This window comes from Oryctolagus cuniculus, chromosome 7 (genome assembly GCF_051225735.1).
Source record: "Oryctolagus cuniculus isolate XC-2025 breed Fujian yellow rabbit chromosome 7, ASM5122573v1, whole genome shotgun sequence".
NCBI classification, from domain to species: domain Eukaryota; kingdom Metazoa; phylum Chordata; class Mammalia; order Lagomorpha; family Leporidae; genus Oryctolagus; species Oryctolagus cuniculus.
The window spans coordinates 49,430,668-49,457,289 of record NC_142873.1 but is presented as its reverse complement, the minus strand read 5'-3'; the positions used below and the strand labels follow the sequence as shown (position 1 = coordinate 49,457,289).

General features: G+C 44.3%; 1 protein-coding gene and 1 long non-coding RNA gene across 3 annotated transcripts; one reads left to right on the top strand and one right to left on the bottom strand.

Annotated features, from left to right (window-relative positions):
- Positions 1-1,362: 1,362 nt before the first annotated feature.
- On the bottom strand, positions 1,363-26,023 carry LIX1L (limb and CNS expressed 1 like). 2 transcript variants are annotated; one of them, XM_008264538.5, is made up of 6 exons: positions 25,619-26,015; positions 18,764-18,927; positions 12,719-12,859; positions 4,308-4,403; positions 3,868-3,945; positions 1,363-3,527 (listed from the first exon to the last, which is right to left on the bottom strand). In XM_008264538.5, the coding sequence occupies exons 1-6, from the start codon at positions 25,908-25,910 to the stop codon at positions 3,285-3,287; spliced, it is 1,014 nt and encodes a 337-aa protein (XP_008262760.2). In that variant the 5' UTR covers positions 25,911-26,015; the 3' UTR covers positions 1,363-3,284. The 2 variants fall into 2 exon arrangements, with proteins under 2 accessions (XP_008262760.2, XP_089156166.1); XM_089300040.1 differs by lacking the exons at positions 1,363-3,527; positions 3,868-3,945; positions 4,308-4,403 and adding an exon at positions 6,393-6,578 and having other exon boundaries at positions 25,619-26,023.
- LOC103350076 (uncharacterized) lies at positions 3,424-12,629 on the top strand. The gene is made up of 3 exons (XR_011390471.1): positions 3,424-3,562; positions 3,810-4,029; positions 12,490-12,629. It is a non-coding gene; the product is annotated as an uncharacterized LOC103350076 (long non-coding RNA).
- Positions 26,024-26,622: the final 599 nt, after the last annotated feature.

The window sequence follows — 26,622 nt, the reverse complement described above, 5'->3', positions numbered from 1 at the left end:
CAGGAATGATGGCTCAAGTACTTGGGTTCCTGGGAGAACTGGATGAAATTCCTGACCACTGGCTTCAGCCCGGCCCAGCTTTGACTGTTGCAGGAATTTGGGGTGTGAATTGGGATCTGGAAGATCTCTCTGGCTCTCCCTGTCACTCTACCTTTCAAATAAAAATAAACAATTTCTAAAAGATATACAATAAAAAACATTTACCCATCTACCTCTAAAATCATCTCAGTTAACACCAAATGTTTACATATAAAACTTTGGTGGTGGTGGTGGTGGTGGTGGTGGTGGTGGTATGAGGCCACGTTGTGGTGAAGCAACCCAAGCCACTGTCTGCAATGCTGGCATCCCATACCGGAACACTGGCTCAAGTCCCAGCTGATCCATTTCCAATCCAGCTCCCTGATAATGTGCCTTGGAAATCAGCGAAGGATGGTCCAAGTCACTAGGGCCCTTCCACCCACATGGAGACCTGGATGGAGTTCCAGGCTCTCAACTTCCGCCTAGACCATCCCTGGCCATTGCAACCATTTGGGGAATAAACTAGCAGATCGAAGATCACTCTCTTTCTCTCGCTTTCTCTCTCTCTCTCTTTCTCTCTCTCCCCTTCAAATAAATAAATAAATCTTTGAAAAAATAAAATAAAACTTTGGAAAATGCTGCTAAAGGTAAAGATAACTAAGTGATGGTTTAAACAAGGAATAGGACAGTCTTAAGTATTGTAGAAAGAAATGTGACAGTAGTGTGGATGTGAAGGAGGAAGGCAAAGACTAGTTAGCAAGCTATAGCAGTGGTTTAGGCTAGAGATGAGAAGGAACCAAGGCAGTAAATGTGGACAAAACAGATTAAGGAGTTTACATAGGAGCTAGATTCAACATTAAACGATTGGATGATGATAGGGAAAAGTTGAAGATGGATCAGAAGTTTGTGGCTTAAATAACTGTGTGGATAATAATTCCTTAACTGATTTGGGAAGTCACAGGAACAAGTATAGAGAAATGGGTTTTATTTTGGATATGTCAAAAAAGTGTTTCATGTTCAAGTAGTGATGTCCATTGTGTGGAACTATAGAGGTAAACACTCAAAACAGGGTGAAGTGGAAAAAACAGATTTGGGGATCATATGTATAAGTTTAAGCCCCTATCGTGGGTAAGGTATGGAATAGGTAGAGTTGAAGAGAAAGGGCCTGGAACAAAATCCTTAAATGTTTGGGTGAGGAGAGGCAGGTTGCCATTCCCTAGCATTACTGTCTTATTTCTACCACTTAAAAAATACTAATAAAAGTAATTTTGTAGTATAGATGTGAAAGAATGGAGCCATTTTAGAGCTCCTCTGTTACATGTCTCAAGAAAGACTCGATCTGGCTCACTAGACCAAAATCTATTTTTAATTGTTAATTGTATAAAATTATACATATAAAATACATAGAAAGTACTAAAAAGAGTAAAATCTTTGACACCAAAAGAGAACATAATCAGGGAACAATTTTTCTCAAGTTCTTTGATAAAAGCATAGACATTTGGTAAAAACTTATTGCTTACTGGTTGGTATTTGAGAAAAAGAAAATAAATCCAGAAGGTGCAAAGACAATTCTTTCCATAACTTGCCCCCTTAACACTTCTTTTCCCAGAGAAAGGGGCATAGGAGAAACTGGAGTGTTTCTGGTTTCTGGATTATAAATATCAATTAAAACAGACACACCTATTATTTAATGACAGCACCTCTACCCCCAACCCTACATGTGTTTCATGGAATACAAAGATGGGGCTATGGAGACTTCCAGGAAGCCCCTTTCAAGCAGTAACACAATTGTAGCTGGTTTCCTTACCTCTGATCCCACATGTACCTATCACCAAGATGATTTCAAAGCAAGAAAGCTGCCTTTCAATCTTGCCTCTAATATGGAAGAGCAAACTGTGGCCTGTTTCCTAACCTCTTTCTAAAGCAAAGTCTGTATAATCATTAAGTGGAAAGTCCACTTAATTACAGGAGCATTTAACTTCACAAGTTCAGTTTAGGAAATGCACTCAGCAACAAAGTTCTGTAAGGGAGATCACAGAGACAAGGGAAAAACATATCTTAGACCTCCAAAAGCATTCTCCAAAAAGAGCCATCATCCAGATCATTCCTCTCTTACATCACCCCAGAGAATGATATTAAAAACACAAACAGTTGATCATTGATTCTTCTTTCTTCTCCTCAGTCTCCCAAGATTCCAGTCAGAAGTGTTGTAGTATCAAACTCTCATCTAATTCTGATCAGCTCATGCTCTAATGATCAATGTAGAGGAAGAAGAACAGAGAGAAAGCAAGTGAGAATCTAAGGTGCATGTATCTAACATAGTAAACATAGCAACACAGAGGGAATGTGCAGAGAGATTTTGGCTCTCATTCACCAAATAAGGCAGACAGTGCTTCCAAAGAGCAAAACGTTGGGAGAAGGGAAATATGTTTTTGCTTTCTCCAAATCTCAGCTGGCAGGAAGGTCTAAATACAGGGTTTAACTAAGTTGAGTGAGCAAGGGAGAAGTGAAAAGGGAATATTGACAGATAATCAGTTTCAGCGTTGACCCCTTCCTATTGTAGAGTGTATCCAGAACTCTGGATTACTGGCACAGTATAGATGTGCCCCAGAAGCGAATTAGGCAGTAAACCTCTACAAATCATGTTTACAGTTCCTTTCTTGTTCCTGGGCAGTTTCTCAGGAGTGATTTGAAAATAAGAAGTCAAATCTCCACTTCCTTCCTAATAAGGTAAGGAAGTCTCAAAACAAAGTAGCATTTGGAGGCAGATAAGAAGCAAGGTAGTGGCAGGGAGGGCAGGACTTTCAGGCAGGCCCAGCTGAGGATTAACCAAAGCTAAGGCTTCATGTTTGTTGGAGTCCAGAAGCAAAGAGGAATGAGGGTGAGGGTGGAGCACACAGTCATTCAGGCTACCTGTTATTTTTAAAGGAGGCATGAACCCTTGTCAATCATTGTGCTATGGAAATGATTACACAGCATTAACATGGAAGTTTAAGAGCCAAGAAAGCTCCAAAGACAGGCTGCTCTTTCCCACGAAGTGGAGACGAAATGTTTCAAATGAAACTACATCCCCAAACTGGAAGTTAACAAAAAGGGATCTCTTAGCAAATAGGAATCCAGATGTAGAATTTATACATATACATATATATATAATCTATATTTTAAAGTATAAAATTGAGAAAGTATATACAGAAATCATCCTACGTCTTAGAAAGGAAACATACAAAAAAGGGCCTGGAGAGGATGGGGAGTAGGCGGGTGCACGCCTAGCAGTTGGAGGAATGCATATTGCCCAACTGTCCAGCAGCCAGCATGAGGATATCTTTCTTCTCCTTGTGAAAGCGCAGCTCCTTGCCTGCCAGCCGGGCTTCATCCAGCTCCCGCTCAGTGGAGGCCAGCTCTCTGGACAGTGCCCCTGGCACACTCTGCTCTCGGCTCACCCAGTCCAAGGCCATTTGGTGGCGAATATCATCATCTAGGGCCCGGTGCGAATAATGAGCCAACACCTCCTAGTCGGGGAAGGAATGTGAAGATTACGGAGAAGGTAAAAGTTCATATCATACCACATTGGCCCATTGGGGACGAGAAACTCATAGCTTTGGAGTCAGAACTAAAGTCAGCACCGCAGTTTCCCAAGGAGACACTTCACAGAAACCTCCAGGTGGGGGAAACACGGTAGCAAGCAAATCACAGTCATCATCTAAATAGGAAACATCACAGGAGTGAAGAGGGTATGTAGGTAACGATCCATATATTCATAATCTGATAACCATATGCCTACTTATTCCAAGATAGCAGCCACCTCAACATAGTCCTTCGGCTAGACCCTGCAACCGTAAGATCTCCTACCTGCCGAGAGCACTGCCTTTCTCTCATGGCCTTGAGGCTGCCATTCCAGTGCAGCAGCTGGAAGACTGTCATCAGCTCCTGGGGGAAGGAGATTGAAGGACCAAGACAGTGATTTTATATTGGCAAGCTGCATCTGAATGACGTGGGGGACCTTTTACAAAGGTATTGTGGAAGCATCTCTCACCACCAACTCTGATAGACCCTTGGGGGAAGAAAGGTGTTTATATTTTGAAAAATATTCTAACAAGGGAGGAATTAATAGGAAGTATGATATATATTTTATATTATATATGACATATTATATATGATATATGATATATATGTATATATGTTATATGTATGATATATCATATATGTTATATATGATATAATATATGATATGTTATATAATATATATATATATAATGTTATTAGAGCCACGAAAGTAAGTGAAACAGTACCTGGAACTCTAGCATTGACTTGCCCTTGTTGGATTCCAGCATAAATCGGAAGGCACCGATCCCTGTATTTGGATTGTCTGCTTCCTCCCTGTTGCCCTGGTAACAGAAGAGAGGAAAAGAAAAATAGATTTTGGATCAAGATTTTCACCTCCAGTAGCACTGTCCAATAGGAATATGGTATAAGCCACAAATTTAATTTTAAACTTTCTAGTCACCATACTAATATAAATAGATAAAATTAATTTTAATAATATACTTTATTAACCCAATAAACTCAAAATATTTTTCCTCACTGTAATCATAAAAATATTAATGGAATGTTTTTTAAAAATATTTTTATTTTTATTTTCTTTCTCTCTGTCTCTCTCTCTCTTACTATCCACTCTGCCTGTCAAAAATATTTTTATTTTATTTTTATTATTTTATTTATTTGAAAGAGTTATATATATAGAGAGAGGTCTTCCATCCACTAGTTCACTCCCCAAATGGCCACAACCAGGCCAAAGCTTGGAGTCAGGCGCCAGGAGCCAGGAGTGTCTTCTGGGTGTACCACATGGGCATCCTCTGCTGCTTTCCCCAGGCCCCAGGGAGCTGGATAGGAAGCAGAACAGCCAGGACACAAACCTGCCCCATAAAGGATGCTGGCATCAGCAGCTTTACCTACTACCCCATAGTGCTGGCCCCCTAAAGCACATTTCATTTCAATTCATACTTGCCACATTTCAAGCGCTTCGTGGCCATATGTGGCTAGTGTCTATTCTCTTGGTCAGCAAAGACCCACAGGACCCCAGAGTAATCATGCATTTTAAAATATTTTATTTACTGGGGCTGGCATTGTAGCACAGCAGGTTAAATTACCACCTGCAAGGGGGCCGGTGCTGTGGCATAGCAAGTAAAGTGGCCACCTGCAGTACCAGCATCCCATATGGGTGCTGGCTGGAGTCCCGGCTGCTCTACTTCTGATCCAGCTCTCTTCGATGGCCTGGGAAAGCAGTAGAAGATGGCCCAAGTCCTTGGGCCCCTGCACCCACGTGGGAAACCTAGAAGAAGCTCCTGGCTTCTGGCTTCAGATCTGGCACAGCTCTGGCCATTGCGGCCATCTGGGGGAGCAAACTATTGAATGGAACACCTCTCTCTCTGCCTCTGCCTCTCTGTAACTCTGCCTTTCAAATAAATAAATAAATCTTTTTTTTTTTAAGTTATGACCTGCAACACTGGTATCCCATACTGGAGTGCCTGTTTGAGTCCCAGCTACTCCACCTCCAATCCAGCTCCCTGGTAAAGCACTTGGGAAAGCAGTGGATGATGGCTCAAGTTCTTGGGCCCCTGCCACCCACATGGGAAACCCAAATAGAGTTCTTGGCTTCTGGCTTTGGCCTGCCCAGCCCTGGCTGTTGCAGGCATTTGGGGAGTAAACCAGCAGATGGATGGACGTTCTCTCCCTTTCCTTGTTGTTCTGTATAAATAAATAAATAATAAATTTTCAAATAAATAAATTTTTAAAAAAGTTTATTTATTTATTTGAAAGTCAGAGTTACAGAGAGAGAGAGAGAGAGGGAAGAGGATAGAGAGATCTTGTATCCACTGGTTCATTCCTCAAATGGCTGTAACGACCAGGGCTGGGCCAGGCCAAAGCCAGGAGCCAGGAGCTTCCTCAGAGTCTCCCATGCAGGTGCAGAGGCCCAATGACTTGGACCATCCTCCACTGCTTTCCCAGGCACATTAGCAGGGAGCTGGATTGGAAGTAGAACAGCTGGGACTCAAACCAGAGCCCATATGGGATGCTGGCACTGCAGGCTAGGGCTTTAACCTACTGTACCACAGTGCTGGCCCCTAAATAAATATTTTTAAAAATTAAAAAATAAAAAGGAATCAGTAGGAGCCATAATAATGAGAATGTCTAGGCAGCATTTTGACTTCCTAGCCATTTGTTTACTATGTATGCTGTAGTTGTATGACCCAGCAGGTGTATAACTACTATACATTGTCCTACTTTCAAGCCTAGCATGTTCAAAAAACAATAGAAGTTAAGAGTGTGAACTGGAACTATTACTAGTCATAATTACCTTATAGGATTGTTTTGAGAATTAAATACTTTTTTTAAGTTAAAAAAGAATGAAAAAGAGATACATGTGCTCTAAAACCTACAGTGAGGGGTTGGCTTTTGGTGTGGTGGTTAAAATGCCACTTGGGACACTTGCATCCCATATCAGAGTACCTGGGTTCAAGTCCTGGCTCCACTTCCAATCCCAGCTTCCTGCTGATGTCCACCTTGAGAGGCATAAGATGACAGCTTAAGTATATGTGTACCTGCCACCCACATGGGAGCCCCAATTGAGTTCCAGACTCCTGGCTTTGGCCTGGCCCAGTCCAGCTATTGTGGGCATTTAGGGAGTGAAACAGTGAATAGATCTCTCTCTCTCCTTTCTCTCTCTCTCTCTCTCTCTCTCTCTCTCTCTCTCTCTGCCTTTCAAATAAAGTGAAACCAATAAATACAAAATAAAAACTTCAGGCAATTCTAAAGTAAATGCATTATTAGCCTCACCTTCGTATACAGTATACAATCATATATAATCTAAATCCATTCTGGTACTGGCTATGGTTTGGTGACATTTGGTGGTGGTTTTCCTCTCTGGTTTATATACTGTGGGTAATTTCAAATCTTGGGTTTGGCTGGAACTTCCAAAACAGGGTATCTCCTAGTTTACTGATGACTCTTTTGTCAGCCTAATCTAGGAAGAGGGGGCCAGGAGACTGCCGGGAACGTAGTAGTCCTGCTCCGTCCTGCTTTCTGAGAAGCTACCTGCTCTTTCTAGCCATTTCCACATATACTCACACCCCAACGTAAGAATTGGTTCTGTACTCTGAGAGAAGGACTAGGGTAGAGGTCAGAAGCCAATCAGATTGGGGCCGGCACTGTAGCATAGTGGAAAAAGCTGCTGCCATTCTGTATGGGCGCCGGTTTGAGACCCCAATGAAGCTCCTGGCTCCTGGCTTCAGCATGTCTGAATGAACCAGCAGATGGTGGCCGACGCCGCAGCTCACTAGGCTAATCCTCTGCCTTGTGGCGCCAGCCGCAGTGCGCCAGCCGCGGCGGCCATTGGAGGTTGAACCAACGGCAAAGGAAGACCTTTCTCTCTGTCTCTCTCTCTCACTGTCCACTCTGCCTGTCAAAATAAATAAATAAATAAATAAATAAATAAAATAAAAAATAAAATGAACCAGCAGATGGACAGTCTCTCTCTCTCTCTCTCTCTCTCTTTTTTTTTTTTTTTGACAGGCAGAGTGGACAGTGAGAGAGGGAGAGACAGAGAGAAAGGTCTTCCTTTTGCCGTTGGTTCACCCTCCAATGGCTGCCACGGCTGGTGCGTTGTGGCTGGCGCACCGCGCTGATCCGAAGGCAGGAGCCAGGTGCTTTTCCTGGTCTCCCATGGGGTGCAGGGCCCAAGGACTTGGGCCATCCTCCACTGCACTCCCTGGCCACAGCAGAGAGCTGGCCTGGAAGAGGGGCAACCGGGACAGAATCTGGTGCCCCGACCGGGACTAGAACCCGGTGTGCCGGTGCCACAAGGCGGAGGATTAGCCTAGTGAGCCGCGGCGCCGGCCCAGACAGTCTCTCTCTTTCCCTCTCCCTCTTCCTCTCCCCCTCTCTTTGTAACTGCCTTTCAAATAAATAAATCTTAAAGATAAGAAGCCAATCGGATTATATCCAAATTCATTTTATTGTAGAAAAGTAAAGATCAGCAAGGAATTAGAAATAAAAAGCTGGAGGGAAGGAAAAATGTAATCTTCAAAATTGGGCTTTAGGGCTCCGAGGAAAATAACCATTTATTTTTGTCTATAATTGTTCAATATGATGCCTTATTCACTACCTTCCAAACTTTTTCATGACATGGCACATATAAAATAATGATTTTATCTGTACAGCCAATGAGGCCATATGGAGAAAGCTGCTGGTACCCACAGGAACTTTGGGCTGAGAAGTCCATCTGTGCCAGGACTTGCCCATCTGCTGATCTGATGGAGAGGATCGACCTCATGGTCCACTGATAGCCTATTCGAAGTATCTAAGAATGGCATGTCCTACCAGTTGGGAAGCTACCAGTTAGGAAGCCATACTCCCACATCTAACATGGTTAAACCAACACATCTATTCAACAAACATTTATCATAGAATACTTGGTAAGTGAAAGGATTACTAGAATATAATTGGAAATAAATTAGAGATAATTTAACCCAACTGATCTATTTTACAAATGCAAAAGACAAACTGAAGCTAAGTGATTTGTCAAAAGACAGAGTACAATATTGTGCCAGATTCAGAACCTTTAGGAACCAAGGCTAAGGGACTGGCATCGTGGCACAGCGGGTTAAGCCGTGCCTGCGACTTGAGCATCCCATATGAGCGCTGGTTCAACTCTTGGCTGCTCACTTCTGAGGCAGCTCCCTCCTAATCTGCCTGGAAAAGCAGCAGAAGGTGGCCAAAGAGCTTGGGGGCCCTGCCACCCACGTGGGAAACCTGGATGGAGTTCCTGGCTCCCGGTTTGGCCTGGCTCAGCCCTGGCCATTGCAGCCATTTGGGGAGTGAACCAGTGTATGAAAGATCTCTCTCTGTGTCTCTTTGTGACTCTGCCTTTCAAATAAATAAAATATACCTTTTTAAAATAAAAAAAAAAAAAGGTAGAAAGCCAAGAATGGGAGCATTACCCTTTATCCATGGCTAAGCCCAAATGAATATTATTCTGAAGAATTGGAATTCTACTGGGAAATTAATGAGAAATCCATTATTTCTCAGTTTTGGGGGTTAATCAAAAAGAAGCAGTGGCATGGGAGAAATAATAATTTACATTTCTTAGACACTTTATAATATACACTGCTTATGACAGACCTGAGATTTCTTTCCTTTTTCCTTCCTACACCCTTAGTGTAGTATCCTTAGTAACCACCATCTCCTACATGCCTCAGAGGAGACTGAATATGGCTCAGCTCCAGAAAGTAAATTTGCTAGTAATTTGTTCTTCTAACATTTTTTATTCATTTATTTTTATTTATTTGACAGGAACAGGGATAGAGAGACAGACAGACAGAGGTCTTCCATCTGCTTGTTTACTCTCCAAATGCCCAAAACAGCCATGGCTGGGCCATGCTGAATCCAGGAACCAGGAACTCTACCCAGGTCTCCCACATGAATGGCCCAACCACTTGAACCATTCCCTGCTGCCTCCCAGGGTGTGCATCAGCAGGAAGCTGGAATTGGAAACAGAGTCAACATTCAAACTCAAGCATTCCAGTATGGGACACAGGAATCCCAAAGCAGTGTGGCATCTTTTTTTTTTTTTTCTTAAGATTTTATTTATTTGAGAGGCAGAGATACAGAGAGAGAGAGAGAGACGGAGACATGGAGAAAGGTCTTCCATCTGCTGGTTCACTCCCCAAATGGGCACAACAGCTGGAGCTGGGACAATCCAAAGCCAGGAGCCAGGAACTTCTTCCAGCTCTCCCATGTGGGTGCAAAGGCCCAAGCACTTGGGCCATCTTTCACTGCTTTCCCAGGCCATAAGCATAGCTAAATTGGGAGAGGAACAACCAAGACACAACCAGCACCCATATGGGATGCTGGTGCTGCAGGTGGAGACTTAGCCTACTATGTCACAGTGCCAGCCCCCAGTGTGGCATATTTAACTACTGAACCAAACACCAGCCCCAGAAATTTGTTTTACACTGGGAATTCTGAGAAGCTGAATGGAGGTCTGCTAGGGAGTTTCTGGGAAAGAACTCTTTACTACTAACTAGAAACACTAGAAAATATAGTCTCTGTCTCTGAACGTAGGTATGTTTATATTGAGTGTCTGAAAATCTGCAGCCAACTTGTACCCTGACGGCACTGAGCCCAAGGAAAAAGTCAACATCTAGAAGAAGGCTGTGTGGAGAGATGGAAATAATCTAAGCCAGTAGATAATGATGTACTTGATCCATGGAATCAATCAGCCCTGAAATTTTCTCTATTTCTGAACTTCCTGTCATATTGGATAATACATTTCCTTCCTTTATTTATTAAGTCAATTCAAAGTAAAATATTCTGTTATTTGCATCCAATGGCATCTAAACAGACAACATGTGCTAAGTGCTTCAGTATATTATATTTTTTATTTAGCAATCCTATTGAAAGCAATCCCATTCTGCAGATGAAGAGACTGAGACTTAATGCAGTAGCTTCTGCAGTTACACAGCTAGTAGAATCATAATTTCTTTTTTTTCTTCTTCATTATATGCTTTATTGAAGACAAAAGTCCCAAAACACATCCACTACCCCCCAACCACTAGTAGGCAGAGTCTTCCTTCATGTAGCCATGTCTATGGGTATCCCAAGATATAGTTCTCTCCTCAAACATTTCATCTCAACTATAGAAATGGAGCTGCAAAGGGTATACAAAGATAAATGAGATTTTCTTGCCATTGTCTAATACAAACACTTCGGGTGACTCAAGAAACATGAGTAACAAGGAGTGAGAACTATGTAATTAACGAATGGAATGTCTGTTACCTATGTTGGAATTGGCACCTCTCTGACAAAATCAGTTTGTGTGGACATGAGCACATGGAGAAACATGTGCCAGGTGGTAGAATCATAATTTCAATACGTGCTCCTAAGTACTACACATCCTGCTTTTTAATAATCCAAACTGATGATTCATTTTACAATACCACGAGGTGATTGAAGAAAAGCAAATGTACTTTCTCAATTTTAACTTTTTTTTTTTTTTTTTTGACAGGCAGAGTGGACAGTGAGAGAGAGAGACAGAGAGAAAGGTCTTCCTGTGCCGTTGGTTCACTCTCCAATGGCCGCCGCGGCTGTCGCGCTGCGGCCGGCGCACCACACTGATCCGATGGCAGGAGCCAGGTACTTATCCTGTCTCCCATGGGGTGCAGGACCCAAGTACTTGGGCCATCCTCCACTGCACTCCCTGGCCACAGCAGAGAGCTGGCCTGGAAGAGAGGCAACCGGGATAGAATCCGGCGCCCCGACCGGGACTAGAACCCGGTGTGCCGGTACTGCAAGGCGGAGGATTAGCCTAGTGAGCCACGGCGCCGGCCATTTTAACTGGTTTTAATATAAAAGTATTTGGGGCTGGCATTATGACATAGTAGGTAAAGCCACCACTTGTGACACCGGCATCCCATATGGGCACTGGTTTGAGTACTAGCTGCTTCACTTCTGACCCAGCTCCCTGCGAATGTGCCTGGGAAAGCAGTGGAAGATAGCCTACATGCTTGGGCTCCTGTATCCACGTGGGAGACCTGGAAGAAGCTCCTGGCTTCCACCTGGCCCATCCCAGACATTGCAGCCATTTGGGGAATGAACCAGCATATGGAAGACTTCTCTCTTTGTCTCTACCTCTCTCTCTCTCTCTCTCTCTCTCTCTCTCTCTCTCTAACTATGCCTTTCAAATAAAAAAATGTTACATATATATATGAATATATATATATGTATGTATTTTTATTCCCTACAGATGCTATTGATTGGGGCAAAAAGATAATAGGAGAAAAATGGATCGTTCCTAAGTAACATAGTAAAGCCAATATATTTTTAAATATTTATTTATTTGAAAGGGAGAGAGAGAGAGATATCTTCCATCTGCTGGTTCACTCCCTAAATGCTTGCAATAGCTAGTGGTGGGCTATGTAAAAGCCAGGAGCCAGGAACTCCATCCTGGTCTCCCATATGGGTAGCAAGGGCCCAAGAACTTGGGCCATCTTCCACTGCCTTTCCAGGCACATTAGCAGGATGCTGGCTGGAACTGGAGCAGCTGGGACTTAAACCTGCACTCTGCCATGCAATACCGGTGCTATGGGATGTCAGTACCTCAAGCAGCAGCTTAACCTACTGTGCCACAAGGCCAGCCACGCCATTCTTACCATGTGTTCTTTTAAAAAAAAATAAACAAAATTTTCCTATCCATTCCTGAAAAGGAAAAAGACCAAGCCACTGCATTGGAAAGGGGTTAGTTATTAATGTCATATAGTAATAGAGTCAGGAGACATATGACCACAAAAACAATCATAATAAAGGAATAGTCAGGGATAAGGTTTTAAACCAAAATTGGGAAAAGCAAAATTCAAGTTCAATTTCCATTTTGGGATAGCTCTAAAATTCCATAATTCTTGAATTAAAATTTTCTAGATATCAAAGACATACAATCAAAGAAACAAAACAAAACAAAAAACCCTACAAACCCACATACAGAATTACAGCCTGAGATACATGGACCTTGTGACATGCAAGATTGACAGAGGAAACAGAAAGAACAGACACGGAGACAGGTAAGAATGCATGGGTATGCCCCAGGAATTTACAAGATTTCCCAATCAGCCACTTCTCCCACCCCCACCCTCCTTTCCAAATGACTTACGTTGAAAGATGCCAGGGCCTCCGAGACACTCTTCTCAATGAACTCATCAGTGATTCTTCGCGAAGGATGTTCGTTAAACACAGAGTTCATTAACGCAATCTTCGCAGCACTCCGCCGAGCCTCAGCTTTAGTGGGGCAAAACTAGGCAGAGGGGAGAGAGAACATAAATCCCGAGTGTAATTGAAAAGCAAGGATCAGTGGGAAAGAAACACTCGAAATAGAAGACAGTTGGACATTCTTCAGGGGTGGGGAAACTTTTTCTGCCAAGGGCCATTTGGATATTTATAACATCATTCACAGGCCATACAAAATTGTCAGCTTAGAAAACGAGCCTGCTATAGATTTAGTGATTTCTGAGTCCTGCCTGCAGTTGCCTTGGCAGGGCCAGATCAAATGATTTTGAGGGCCTTATGTGGCCTGAGGGCTGGACGTTCCCCACCCCTGCTTTAGACAAATCAGTTGTATTTGACACACTTTCCAAAGTCTTTAACTGTAACATGGTTGGGATGTTTGGAAATATAACTTTGATTCAACATCCTGAAGTCATTAAGGAACTGGAGACAGCTGTAGCTCATTCCAAATTGAATGCAGAATAAGGAAAGGCTGCTGAAGTCAGCATATTATCACTGGACGTGAAAAATACCTCTGCTTAAACTGTCAACGGAATTAATTACTCAAAAGCCAGACTCTGGCCAGCTTGTGAGAAATTTGTAACTTGTTTCCTTGGTCTGTGGACAGGCAAGGTTGTTTGGCTTCAACTAGATAACCCGTGATTAAAACAGAGCTGTACTGGGGCCAGCAAAGCTGCCACCTGCAGTGCCTGCATCCCATATGGGCGCCAGTTTGAATCCTGGTTGCTCCTCTTCAGATCCAGCTCTCTGCTGTGGCCTGGGAAGGCAGTGGAAGATGGCTCAACTCCTTGGGCCCCTGCAAAAACGTGAGAGACTGGAGGAAGGTCCTAGCTCTTGGCTTCAGATTGGCCCAGCTCCTGCTGTTGCAGCCATTTGGAGAGTGAACCAGCAGATGGAAGACCTCTCTCTCTTTGTCTTGACCTCTCTCCCTCTCCAATTCTTCCTTTCAAATAAAATAAATCTTTAAAAAAAAAAAACAGAGCTGTATCTAGGCTGCTTCTGCAGAGGCCTCTATTCTCTCTTACATGCACCCATCTGGTATTCTCAGCCTTCACTTTAAAAATAAGTATTTATTTATTTGTTTGAAAGGCATAGTTACAGAGAGAGAGCGAGAGCGAGAATATCTTCCACCCACTGACTCACTCTCCAAATGGCCACAAGAGCCAGGGCTGGGCCAGGTGAAGCCAGGAACCAGAAATTCCATCGGCATCTCTCCCACACAAGCAGGAACTTAAGTAGCTGAGCCATCATTTGCTGCCTCCCAGGTGCATGAGCTGAGAGCTGGGTCAGAAGCAGAGTAGCCAGGTTTCAAACCAGCACTTCGATACGGGCTGCTGATGTTGTGACAAAACCTGCTGTGTCACAACACTGGTCCTGGATTTCACTTTTAGTTCTGAGCAGGCAATTTCTCCAGTAATGTAATGAGCCAAAGAAGCTATCTCTGAACAAGGTCTAAGTTGAAGCCAAAGAAGGAATTCATTGTCATTGTCTTTTTCCCTCTCCAGTGAAAGCAAGGAGCAGAAGGGTATTTAGGGGAAGGAAAACTGAGTTGAGGAATGCAAAGAAAAATAAAAAATTAATCCATTTACATTATATCTAACATAGGTACCTTGGAACAAGCCTGATTTTTCAGAAGTCTTAAGTCATTCAACCTCAGAGCCCTAGCCACCACAGTATTCCTTCATAACTCAGCTTTATTGGCTGCCTCAAAGGTCTCTGTGCCCTTTGCCATTTATGATCAAGATTAGAAGAAAGTGAAGTTGCAGTCAGGGGTGGCATTTGGTGTAGCAGTCAAAGTGTTGCTTGGGGCACTCCCATTCCGTATCTGAGTGCCAGGGTTCGAGTCCTGGCTGCACTCATGATTCCAGCTTCCTGCTAGTGAACACTTAGGAGGGAGCAGATCACAGCTCAACTACTTGTCCCTGCCATCCACATGGGAGAGTAGGATGGAGTTCCAGGCTCCTGGTTTCAGCCTGGCCCATCCCTCGCTGTTCAGGGCATTTGAGAAGTGAACTAGCAGATAGAAGATTTCTCTGTCTCTTTCTGTATATCTGCCTTTCAAACAAGCAGAAGTTAAAAGATGAAATTAAAAAGTTGACTAGGATATGTTCACTACTTAACCATCCTTACTCTCATTAATTCTTAATTTCCTTTAGCTGACATTTTCCTCTGAGACAGGATATGGAGTTTGATGCACTAACCCTAAATTTTCTTGCTCCTAAGGTTCCTCCAGTTCTACGTCTCTTGCGCTAGTCTGCTGCCTACTTTGTAGTGCTGTTTCTGAAAAAGCCATTTGTAAAAAAATAACACTGGAGAAATTTCACCTGCCAAAGTGAACCTAAAAGATACAGGCTAAAATTGGCCACAAATAGATACTTCAGGAAATAGAAATAAAATTACTAAACTGCTTCAGTTATGGGCTACATCATAAAATTATCAAATTATGGTAATTATCAATAATTGTGATGAGTAAAAGAAGGGAAAGACTTTATTCTCAAAGAAGAGAAAGCAAAAACATGAGTCATCCTGGGTATATATTTATTTCTCAAATAGCTAATATTCTGAGGGCAAAAGTTTGGTTTTCTGATTTTGATATGGGCCTAGGTGTCTTAACACCAGGTTCTTGTCCCCCATCGAAATAAGAATACAAAGCAGAGGCATACAGTGACAAGGGAGAATTTATTTAAAGGAGAGAGCGGGAGTGACACATATTGATGTGGGCTGCCCTACAGAGTCGCCTATGAATAGAGAGATGAGAGAGAAAGAGGTAGTCAGAGATGGGTCCTCAATAGGAATCAGGAACAAAAGAGGGTGCCTAATTCCAGTCTCTCCAGTCTCTTATGAGGGAGGGGATGGTACCTTAATTGAATAAACAAACAGGGTGGGATCTTAGCATGCATTAAGCTTTCTGGGATTTTTATGGTGCCTCCACATGGAATTTAACTTCCATGTGGTCATCGTACTATCTCCCCCTTCCTGGTCCTGGATGAGACACAGGTGCATCCTGGGATGATAGGCATGTTAGATTGACAGGTGAGGGGTAAAATTACAATGCAGGGCTGGCAAAAATTCTAGCTCACCTACTTCTATCTAACTCCCTGCCTTGCTCCCCCATATCAACTTGAGATGAAGCTTTCATGGGACTATTTCTGTCTGACACAGGAACTGATCTGCAATGGCTCTCATTCATGCAACAGATTGTCTACTACATGCTGAGTGCTGACTGCGGTGGTAGCAATTTAATACTGAACAAGAAAGAATATAGACATACTCTAAAGACACTTTTATGGAGTCTTGTTTCCACTGTAAGAGACAGTCAGTTATAACTTGTTATAATAAGTGATCTGATAGGGGAAGTTTAAGGTACTATGGAAGCACATAGCAGGGGTTCTAATCTTATCTAAGGGTTACAGGAGCCATTTGGGAAACTGAAGAGGTGTCTATTATCTTCTTTAAATTCCTATTCAGACTCCTAAATTGACATTTCAAAAGATTGCTTTCCTGTTGGCAAGGTAAAAAAAAAATCCATTTTTAGCAGTTAGCACCATGGCACAGTTGGTTAAGTTACCACCTTCGATGCTGGCATCCCAAATCCAAACAATGGTTCAAGTCCTGGCTGCTCCACTTCTGGTCTAGCTCTCTGCTAATGTACCTGGGAAAACAGTGGAAGTTCTTGGGTCCTTGCTGCCCATATGGAAGACCAGGATGGAATTCCAGGCTCCTGGTTTAGACCTGGCTCAGCCTGGGACATTGTCTCCATTTTGGGAAGTGAACCAGCAGATGGAAGATCTCTCTCTCTCTCTCTCTCTCTCTCTCTCTCTCTCTCTCTATTACTCTGCCTTTCAAATAAATAAAATAAATCTTTAATGAAAAGGGTGGAGGGAGGCGTTGTGGCATAGCAGGTAAAGCCACCACCTGCAGTTTGAGTCCTGGCTGCTCCACTTCTGATTCAGCTCCTTGCTATAGCCTGGGAAAGCAGTAGAATATGGCCCTGGGCCCCTGCACCCACCTGGGAGACCCAGAAGAAGCCCCTGGCTCCTGGCTTCAGATTGGCCCAGCTCCAGCTGTTGCAGCCGTCTGGGGAGTGAACCAGCAGATGGAAGACTTGCCTCTCTCTCTGCCTCTGCCTCTCTGTAACTCTGCCTTTCAAGTAACTAAATAAATCTTTAAAAAAAGGGGGAGGGTTGCCATTATGGGATCCTGAGAAATTACTATGAACTACTGTTAATATTAAAGATGGATTTTTAAAAGATCTATATCATTTATTTGAAAAGCAGAGTGCCAGAGAGAGTGAGAGAGCGAGAGTGAGAGCAAGAGCAAGAGAGAGAGAGAGAATCTGCCATTCTCTGGTTCACTCCCCAAATGGCCCAAACAAACTGGACTGAGAGATGGAAACCAGGAGCCTGGTACTGCCATCCAGGTCTCCCATGTGGATAGAAGAGGCCCAAGTACTTGGGTCATTTTTTCTGCCTTCTCATGCACATTAGTAGGGAGCTGAATCAGAAGCAGAGCAGCCAGGACTCAAACTGGCACTCTGATATGGGATGCTGGCATTGGAAGCAGGCTCTTAACCTGCTGAGCCAGAACACTGGCCCCAGCAATCATTGTTTTCATCATGATAGGTCATATCATTGTAGAATGTTAGTAGTAAAGATTTAAGAAATAACGTCCATGTGGTAGATGGGGGAACTGAGGTACAGAAGAGTTACCTGGCTTAACCCCTTGGCCATCAGGGAAAATAAAAATTTAGATTCCTACCACACATAGTCCTTCCCCTTTGATCTCCTAGAGTTCAAACATTGCTTTCTTTTCCTCTTTTTTCTTTAATGTATTTATTTGAAAGGTAGTTACAGAGAGGCAGAGAGAGAGGAAGAGAGAGAGAGAGAGAGAGAGAGGTCTTGCATCCACTGGTTCACTCCCCAGACGGCTGCAACAGCTGGAACTGTGCTGATCTGAAGCCAGGAGCCAGGAGCTTCTTCCAGGTCTCCCACGCGGGTGCAGGGGCCCAAGGACTTGGGCCATCTCTCACTGCTTTCCCAGGCCGTAACAGAGAGCTGGATTGGAAATGGAGCAGCCAGGTCTTGAACTGGCACCCATATGAAATGCCGGCACTGCAGGCGGCGTCTTTTACTGGCTACACCATAGCACTGGCCCCACATTGCTTTCTTTAGCAATTGCCTATAAAAGGGTACTGGCAGCAAGGAATAGTGTTCTTTATCCTCAAGAAAGAGATGGCAGAAAGGAAGTTAGAACGCAGAACATGGGTTGAGCGCTGGCAGTGTGATATACTGAGCAAGGCATATCCATAATTTCTTTTTTTAAAATGAAGCTTTTTTGTTTTGTTTTAAGATTTATTTATTTATTTATTATTTGAAAGGCAGAGTTACAGAGAGGCAGAGGCAGAGAGAGAGAGGTCTTCCATCCATTGGTTCACTCCCCAAATGGCTGCAACAGCTGGAGCTGTGCTGATCCGAAGCCAGGAGCCGGGAGCTTCTTTCCAGTCTCCCATGGGAGTGCAGGGGCCCAAGGACTTGGGCCACCTCCTACTGCTTTTCCAGGCTATAGCAGAGAGCTGGTCAGAAGTGGAGCAGCTGGGACTTGAACTGGCACCCATGTGGGATGTCAGCACAGCAAGTGGTGTCTTTACCTGCTATGCCACAGCTCCGGCCCCCTATCCATAATTTCTCAAATTCAAAGTGGGTTTGAAGTTTTGCATGCTGAAAGAAATGCATGCTACTGAGGTTCTTCTCTGGTCAAATGAGCCTCAGATGCTTGCCAGAACCATTTATCCAGAATTGACTTAGGTCCTCAAATATGTGATTTCACACAGAGATTTCATGGTCAAAGTGATAGAAAAAGCCCTTTATTATCCCCTAAGCTCTCCTCTTTGCTATTGCCACCTCACAACTCTTACCTGGAAACTCCCAAAGCAACTTCCCCCAGGCAGGGTGACATAACAGACATAGGGAGGGCTGTTGGAGGGAACCATCTCATAAACCACTAGCGCCCCATTCTTCAAGTCAGCCCCACGGGACTGCTTCATCTGCCAGAATTCCTGAAGTGCCTCCACCACATTCACTACAAAAAGAGAAGACATCAGCCATTAGAACACCTCAAATGGTGCTGAACTTCAATACTTACCTGCAATCTCTACCTATTTTGTGTTCCTTAGCAACCTATCGTCTTTCTTTCTTTCTTTTTTTTTTTTTTTTTTTGACAGAGTGGACAGTGAGAGAGAGAGACAGAGAGAAAGGTCTTCCTTTGCCATTGGTTCACCCTCCAATGGCTGCCACGGCTGGTGCACCGTGCTGATCCGATGGCAGGAACCAGGTACTTATCCTGGTCTCCCATGGGGTGCAGGGCCCAAGGACTTGGGCCATCCTCCACTGCACTCCCTGGCCACAGCAGAGAGCTGGCCTGGAAGAGGGGCAACTGGGACAGAATCCGGCGCCCCGACCGGGACTAGAACCTGCTGTGCCGGCGCCACAAGGCGGAGGATTAGCCTAGTGAGCCGCGGTGCCGGCCTACCTATCGTCGTTTAAACGAATAAAAACCTAGACTGTGATGAACTTAATTTGCATTCAACCTGCCCTCCTCTCTCCCCTCTCTGAGTTCACGTTTTGGTCAGACCTAGACACCAAAAGAGCAGTAAGCTCTTGTATGAGTAGGAATTCACTAGGTAAGAAGTGAGACAGTAGTTTTCTGAGCATAAGGAACAGTATGTACAGAAGCTCTGACAGCAGGGAGCAAGGTGAATAAAATGACTGAAGGCCACTGTGGCTACAAAAGAGGGAATAAAGGGGAGAGTAATGTGGGATGGAGTTGCATTCCCTAGAAACAAGACTAGGGGATGGGGGTAGTGGAGACAGCTTTGCAAAAGGAGGCAGGACCAAGTAGGACCACGTTAGTCTCTTGACTTCAGCCTAAGGCACTGGGGAAGCAGCTGAAGGATTTTAAATGGGAGGAGGTATGAGATCAGTTTGACTTGGAAAGGATCATTTTGACTTGAAAATCTCAAAAGATTTCAAATAGCTGTAACTGAAGCCTCACAACCATAAATTACCACACATGCTCTTCAGTGTCTTGCAACAGGACCACTGTCCTACCCTTAATTACAACTCACTCATTCTTTTATATTGCATTAGCTCAGGTTTATCACGAAGACACCAAGATGGGAAAGTCATGAAAGATTTACAGCAGTGGAAGTAGGAGAGGCCAGGGACGGCCTTCAGATTACAGCAAAGGTCTGACACCTGTGGGAAAGAGAGATGGAAGAAAGTTTGGATTTGAGAGTCTCAGACTGTAGTGCAGTTCCCAGAAAGCTTTGGCCTAGTAGGAAACCCTCATGCCAAAGGCATCCAGCATCCCACCAGGATGTGTCTGCCTTAATATTCCCACGGTGTTCAGCCATTGGCTGAGAACAGCATACGGGAAACGTGACCTCAGTGCAAATGTGGAATGGACCCAGAGAAGGCAACAGCTAGGCTGGTAGTTATGCTCCCTGAAGCAGGAAAGTTGAATAGCCCATTTTCATGGCTGCCACACACACATTAACCAAAAATATGAACACTTGAGAGGTGGATGGCTCCATTCTAGGCATTAAGGATGAAGAAAAAAAAATCAACAAACAAACAAATACCACAGTCCTTGCCAGCAAGGTGATCAAAATGTAGTGGTGCATAGTAACAGTTTTCTCGCCTGCTCAGCAGCCCCTGGGCACCCCATGTACCCACTGAGAGTTTGAAAAGCAGCGTAAGTTCTTTCTAATGTCCTATATTTAACTGACTTTAGAATGTTTATTCTCTTATTAAAAGACAGCATGAAAAGGAAACACTCTTTCCCACCATTGGTTTTGGCAAGGGCTCTTCAAAGGTCACACCGCCCAGAAAACTTAGCCATTGTCGTTGTTTCCACTGAGATCTTTTCAGTGCCAGTTCCCTCTTTGAGACAATCTAGCACAATGCACTGGCTGACAGCTCCCCTGACAGCCAAACAACGGGGAGAACTGTGGGATAAAGAGGAAGGGGGGAGACCACCATAACTGGGAAAGTCCTATTTGAAACCATAGGTCTACCCCACATCCAGTTAAATCTCACTTGGCACAGAGTTACAGGACTATTTTTTAATGACTGCTCAAAGCCAAAGGAAATGGAGAGTTCTGCTTCAGAAATGTGAATATGAAATGAGACATTGAGAAAGTGGTCCAGAAAAAAGCAATTAACCGTGATCTGCATCTGAAAATGCTCATGGACTTTTTCATTTTTAGAGCTGGAAGGAACTTCAGAGATTATCTGGCCCCACTTTAAGCTACGGAAGGACAAAGGACTTGCTAGGGGTCACAGGGCTGTGACAGAGTTTGGGATATGGATCTAGATATCCCGAGGCCAATGTTCTCTCCAATCTGGGGATCTCAATCCAGGGCCCAAGATGCAGTCCATGACTGAGCTTCACAGAGGCTCACGAGCCCCCTAAAACTGTTGAGTAAAATTGTGTGTGTGCATTTGTGTGTGTATGAATATTTGTACATGGTGAGCGCACAGCCCAGCGTTTTTATCTGATTTTCAGTGAGGAACCATGAATATAATCGTTTACAAACAGATAAAGAACAGTGAGTTAGGAGACATACGCATATACGACAGCTACATTTGTTTTCTGGAAGTCTCTGACAGATGCAGGTCTGAAAGGGACAAGAAACACCAAGGTAGTTCATAATGTTTAAGTGTTTGCACCGTTATGTTGAACAAGAACAAAAATGAGCATAGTTTGACTTTTACCCTTAGGAGATAAAATAATAGATGAATGTCTACATGGAATGAGATAATCTGTCCATCAGAATAAAAACACTAAACCAACACATTAAACTATGGTCAAAACTTTATATCATATGAATTAAATACAATTTTGTGGTGAGGGAGCAGAGATAATGAATAGAAGGTGAAATTGAGTGGTAAGTAAAAAGACTCCCCCTGATCATAAAGGATGTTGGGAACAGGCTGGCCCAGGTTACTTCACATTTTTATGACCAAGAGAGAAGCCATTATTATGGCAATATTTCATCTTATAGTTCGAATTCTAGTTGTTAGAGCATATCCATGAACAGCCCACAGTGCACAGTCTTTTTGGAAGGGAGGGAGTAACAGTGACCTTGGGGAGGACAATTGTAGGCTGAATAAAACCTCCTGCCAAACTGTCTAATATCCTAATCTTCAGAACCTGTGATGTTACCTTATACGGCAAAGCCTTTGCAGAGTGTTTAAGTTAAGGAATCTGAGTTGGGGAGTTTATCCTGGATTTTCTGGATGGGCCCTAAATGCAATCACAAGTGTCCTTATAAAATGAAGTCAGATTTAACAAAACAAAAAGGAGCAGGCATGAGGCAGAGATCTCTACCACAGAGGCCGAGATTGGAATGATATAGTCATGAGCCAAGGAATGCAGGCAGCCACCAGAAGCAGGAAGAAGCATGGAACAGATTCTCCCCTGGAGCTTCTGGTGGGGGGAGGGGGACACATGACTGCAGATACCCTGATTTTCACATAGTGATGCTGATTTTGCACTTCTGATCTCCAGAACAGTGAGAGAATAAATTTCTTTTGTTTCAAGCCACTGATTAATGGTTTGTTACAGCAGCCACAGGAAACTAATATAGGGATTAATTCACATTTCCAAAAATTGGAAATATTGAGACCAATTAATTTAATTCCAGTCACTTACAGGAAAAAAAAAAAAAACTGTGATTCTGAGGGAAAAAAAAGCAACTAAACAGAAAACACTACACAAGGTTCATTTGTTCAACCTAGTGGACTAGCTGGGCAAAATCTCCAATCATGAAGCCATACTATAAAATAAAGTGAGAGCAATAATCCCCAAACAATAGGGCTGAAGACTACAAGGGCAAGGAAAGTGATTTGCTCAATCACGCTAGTTTATGAATTGCCAGATGTCAAATATGAGAAGGGGACTACATGTCAATGAGGGGGCAAAGGAAATGGTGAGGCTAACAAAGCCTATCATACATACACTTCAAAATGCATAGCAATAGCAACTACTTGTTGAGTACCGTGTGCTGCACATGCTGCATTCATTATCTCATTTAATCCTCACAAAACTATCAAGAGATGTATTATAATACTGATCTGTACAAAAGCAAACTATTTCAGAAACAAACCAGAAGTAGCAGAACCAAGATTTAGAGACATTTATTGGTCTCAAAGCCAGCCTTCTTTCTTCTGTACTATCCTGCTTTATTGCACCATTAATTTTCACACATGCTCTATTAAACAGAATATGAGCTCCATCGAGGTAGGGACTAACTATCTGTCTTGTTTACCATGTAACTGGTGATCAATAAATATTTGGTAAATGAATGGAACAGATGAGGCATAGAGATTAAGCAGTTTCTCCAAGATCACACTATTTAACAGGGCCAGGCACTCTTGATTCCAAATCCTATGCAATATAAACTGACGGAAGATCCTACAGCATACTGAGCTGTGTACTTATCCTGGATGGGTGGGAGTGGGGAAGAGATAAACACAAACAGGTGAAACAACAGAACAGTTTTGCATATAAATGTTGAAATCCTCTATGAGAGATGGTAAATCTAAAGACTTTGACTGGAAAAGTTAACTCGGAGCAGTCAGGAAGAAGCTGAAGGATGTGAATTGAAGATGATGTGGTAAAGCATTGCTGGATCTGGGAATGGTTTGGGTGGAGACCAAAGTAAATTGTATTCTCGCAAATCCCATGCCATCAGTCACAAGGGTATGTGGGTATGTGCCAGTGGCAGCTTTGCCTATTAATCAAAGCGGAATAAATGATTCCATGTGGAGAAGGGCTTCTGAGCCAAATCGGCAGAGATTTTGCTTGCCTGAAGCTGAATTATCTGCCAAACTCTCCTCAAGGACTGGCTGGGTACCCAGGCTGGAAATGAGAACTTCAACAATAATGAGCCGGACTGTGAGAGGAAGTGGGAGGTTGGAGGAGAAAACCACCAAGGTCTGAAGCCTGACCGATTGCTTTCTGTCAGCACAGTCCCCTCATTCCCTCAGCCCTGCTAAGGAAATGAGAACGTTTTTACAGAACACTCGGTGTGGAAGCAAAGCCAGAGGCTCTCCAAGGAGCACAGACAAGCGGTCTGTGCCCAGAGGCAGGAGAGCCTTCCTGGGTCTCAACTTAAACAGACCTGAAGGAGCAGGAGAGTACCTGGTGGCAGTTCTAGCCCATAGTCTTCTTAACCCTAGGAATTGAGTAGAAAAAGAACTATATTTCCTTATGATGAATTTCTGAATCCTAACCATTTGTATCCTTAGTACCTAGCAAGGCCCTTGCCCCAAAGCAAGATTTCAAATTCTATGAGGAATCATAGACAATTAATGAATACATCACTAGGCACATAAAGAAAAGTGGATCTAAAAATCAGTTTTTATTGAAATCTTTGAGTTTACGCCATCTGGGTTTACGAGTGGGAGGAAATAAATGTGTTTCTTAAGGAAATTTGACCCAACAAGTTTGATATAAGAATTATTTTTAAATATCCAGTAAGTATCAGTTGAAGTGGCTCAGTTAATCCCTATCATAATCTTTGAGGAAACTAAAGCACAGGCGTTAAGTCCCTTCGCCCAGAGATATAGCTGGCCAGTGACAGAGATTTCCAAAGCCTATGTGTGCTCTTTTCACAACACTTCCCCCCTCCCCCCAAAAATAAAAAACAGTTATTGTCTATAGAGAAAGCCCTGCAACCCTTTTTATTGTTAAACTAGAAAGTTAAAGATACAGTCAGTCACTTCCAGGTCAGGCAGGACCTGGTCCATCAGACACAAGAGATGTCTTCAAAATCCCAGACTTAAATCCTGGCTCCCACACCCTCCACTATGTATTCCTTGTCCCTTATGCTGTAAATCTGGAACTCCAACCCAACAGGAAACTCTACATTGGTTAAACAGAAACAACAAAGAAAACCCTCACGTGCCCTTTCCCAGAAATTAGGCATCTTCAAGATGATGATTTCTAACCGAAATGGAGTTTCTACCTGGCTCCTTTCCACGGAATTTAACATCGAGAGAGAGAGCCAAGACCTGGAATTTATCCTCCGTTCCTGGGCTAGGGCCAGACAGACAGAGAGACCAGAGTTGTGAGGCCCCCATACTAAAAAAGACATCCAAGTACTAAGTCACAGGAAGCTGCTGTGGGCTCAGTGGGACCGGGCCAGAAAAAGGCACAATTCTTTGGGAGCAACTTGTGAGGGCACCCGCTAACTCCCCAGCAAATCTGAAGTTAGAAATTCCAGAGTGAAGGTAAGTACGTGAAGAATTAAACAGTCAGGATGAAGGAAATGGAGTTCAGGAATCGCCGAGATGGCAGAAGAAATGCTGAGGGCATATGGATGAGAAAGTGCCTTGAATCTGAGATAAAGGACAGGATCGCACACAATGGGGACTGCTTCGCAGAGGTCAAGAAATGTGAAGGCATTAAGCTACAGCAGGAATTCCATTTCTGAAGAGAAAGGTTGGGAAGAAAGGATTGTTTCAAATAAAAAAAAAATTGGGGTCCCTGGAGAATATATTAATAACCCGATGAAGGGGAGGGGTGGAAGGTTTAAATGTGTGTATTGTGCGTTTGTGCATGTGCGTCTGTGCAGCCCAGAAGGAAACTCCCCAAAAGGAAATGCGTGTGGGGACTCCACGCCAGGAAAAGCGATCCGGAGGGCTGTGAGAGCGGGGCCCCTTTTCGGAGGGTGTCCCGCAGGAGGCCAGACCCGCAGACTCACCTCGGCCATAGCCCTGCGTGTGCTTGGCGAAGCTCCTCACCACCGCCTCCACGGCCTCCCGCAGCACCGCGGGGCTGCCGGCGGCGCCGGGAGGCAGGGGCAGCCCCGGGGCCCCCGACAGGAGCAGCGGCGGCGGGGGCGGTGCGGGGGGCGGCGGGGCCGGTGGGGGCCCCGCCGGGGGTGTGGCGGCGGCAGCCGCAGCCCCAGTCACTCCGGGCCGCAGCGCTCGAAGAGTACCCCTCCCGCCGGTGCCCACTCCAGGCTGCAGCCGCTGAGCTCGCATCGTCTCCATCCCGGCTGCCAGTGGAGTAGCGGCCCGGAGCCTGCCAGCCTGGCGAGCTAACGGTCCCAGCCACCCTCGTCAGCAGCGCCCGGGGACTGAGGGCGGTGCCGGGGCCCCGCCGCCAGGCAAGTGGGGGCGGGGACGACCCGGAGCTCATGCCAATCACTAGCGAGGGGCGGGAGGTGGAGGGCTCCGGCTCCTCCATAGGCGAGTTATTGAGGAGGGTGGGGGTACTGAGAACCAATTGCAAAGAGAAAAGGCGATACCCTGTACAGAGGAGAAGCGGAGCTCGGGCGCGACTTGGGGAATCTGGTGGCGGGTACTAGAAAGCCGGCCAGATCCGTGGGCGGGACTTGAGAAAAACACAGGCCTGGATGCAAGACCCGGGAGAGCTGCAGACAGAGAGGATTCGCAGAGCTCGTCGGTCGGATCACTTTGTTTTTCTAATGTAGACGAGGAAACGGGGGCGGGGGGGGGGGGGCTCAGAGAAGTGATGTAATTTGTCCAAGATCACAGGCAATTGGTGGTGGAGCTACAGCGAGGAACGGTATCGACATGTAAGGAGCAAATTCGTGCAATGTACTTTGGTGCATTGTCTTATTTAATAAGCACATTCACTAGCTAGAATTCATTATTTTACATATAAGAAAATTGGTGCTCAGGGAGGCCAGGTAAATGGCCCAAAATTAAGTAACTAGGGTGTGGCGGTTGGGGGGGGGGT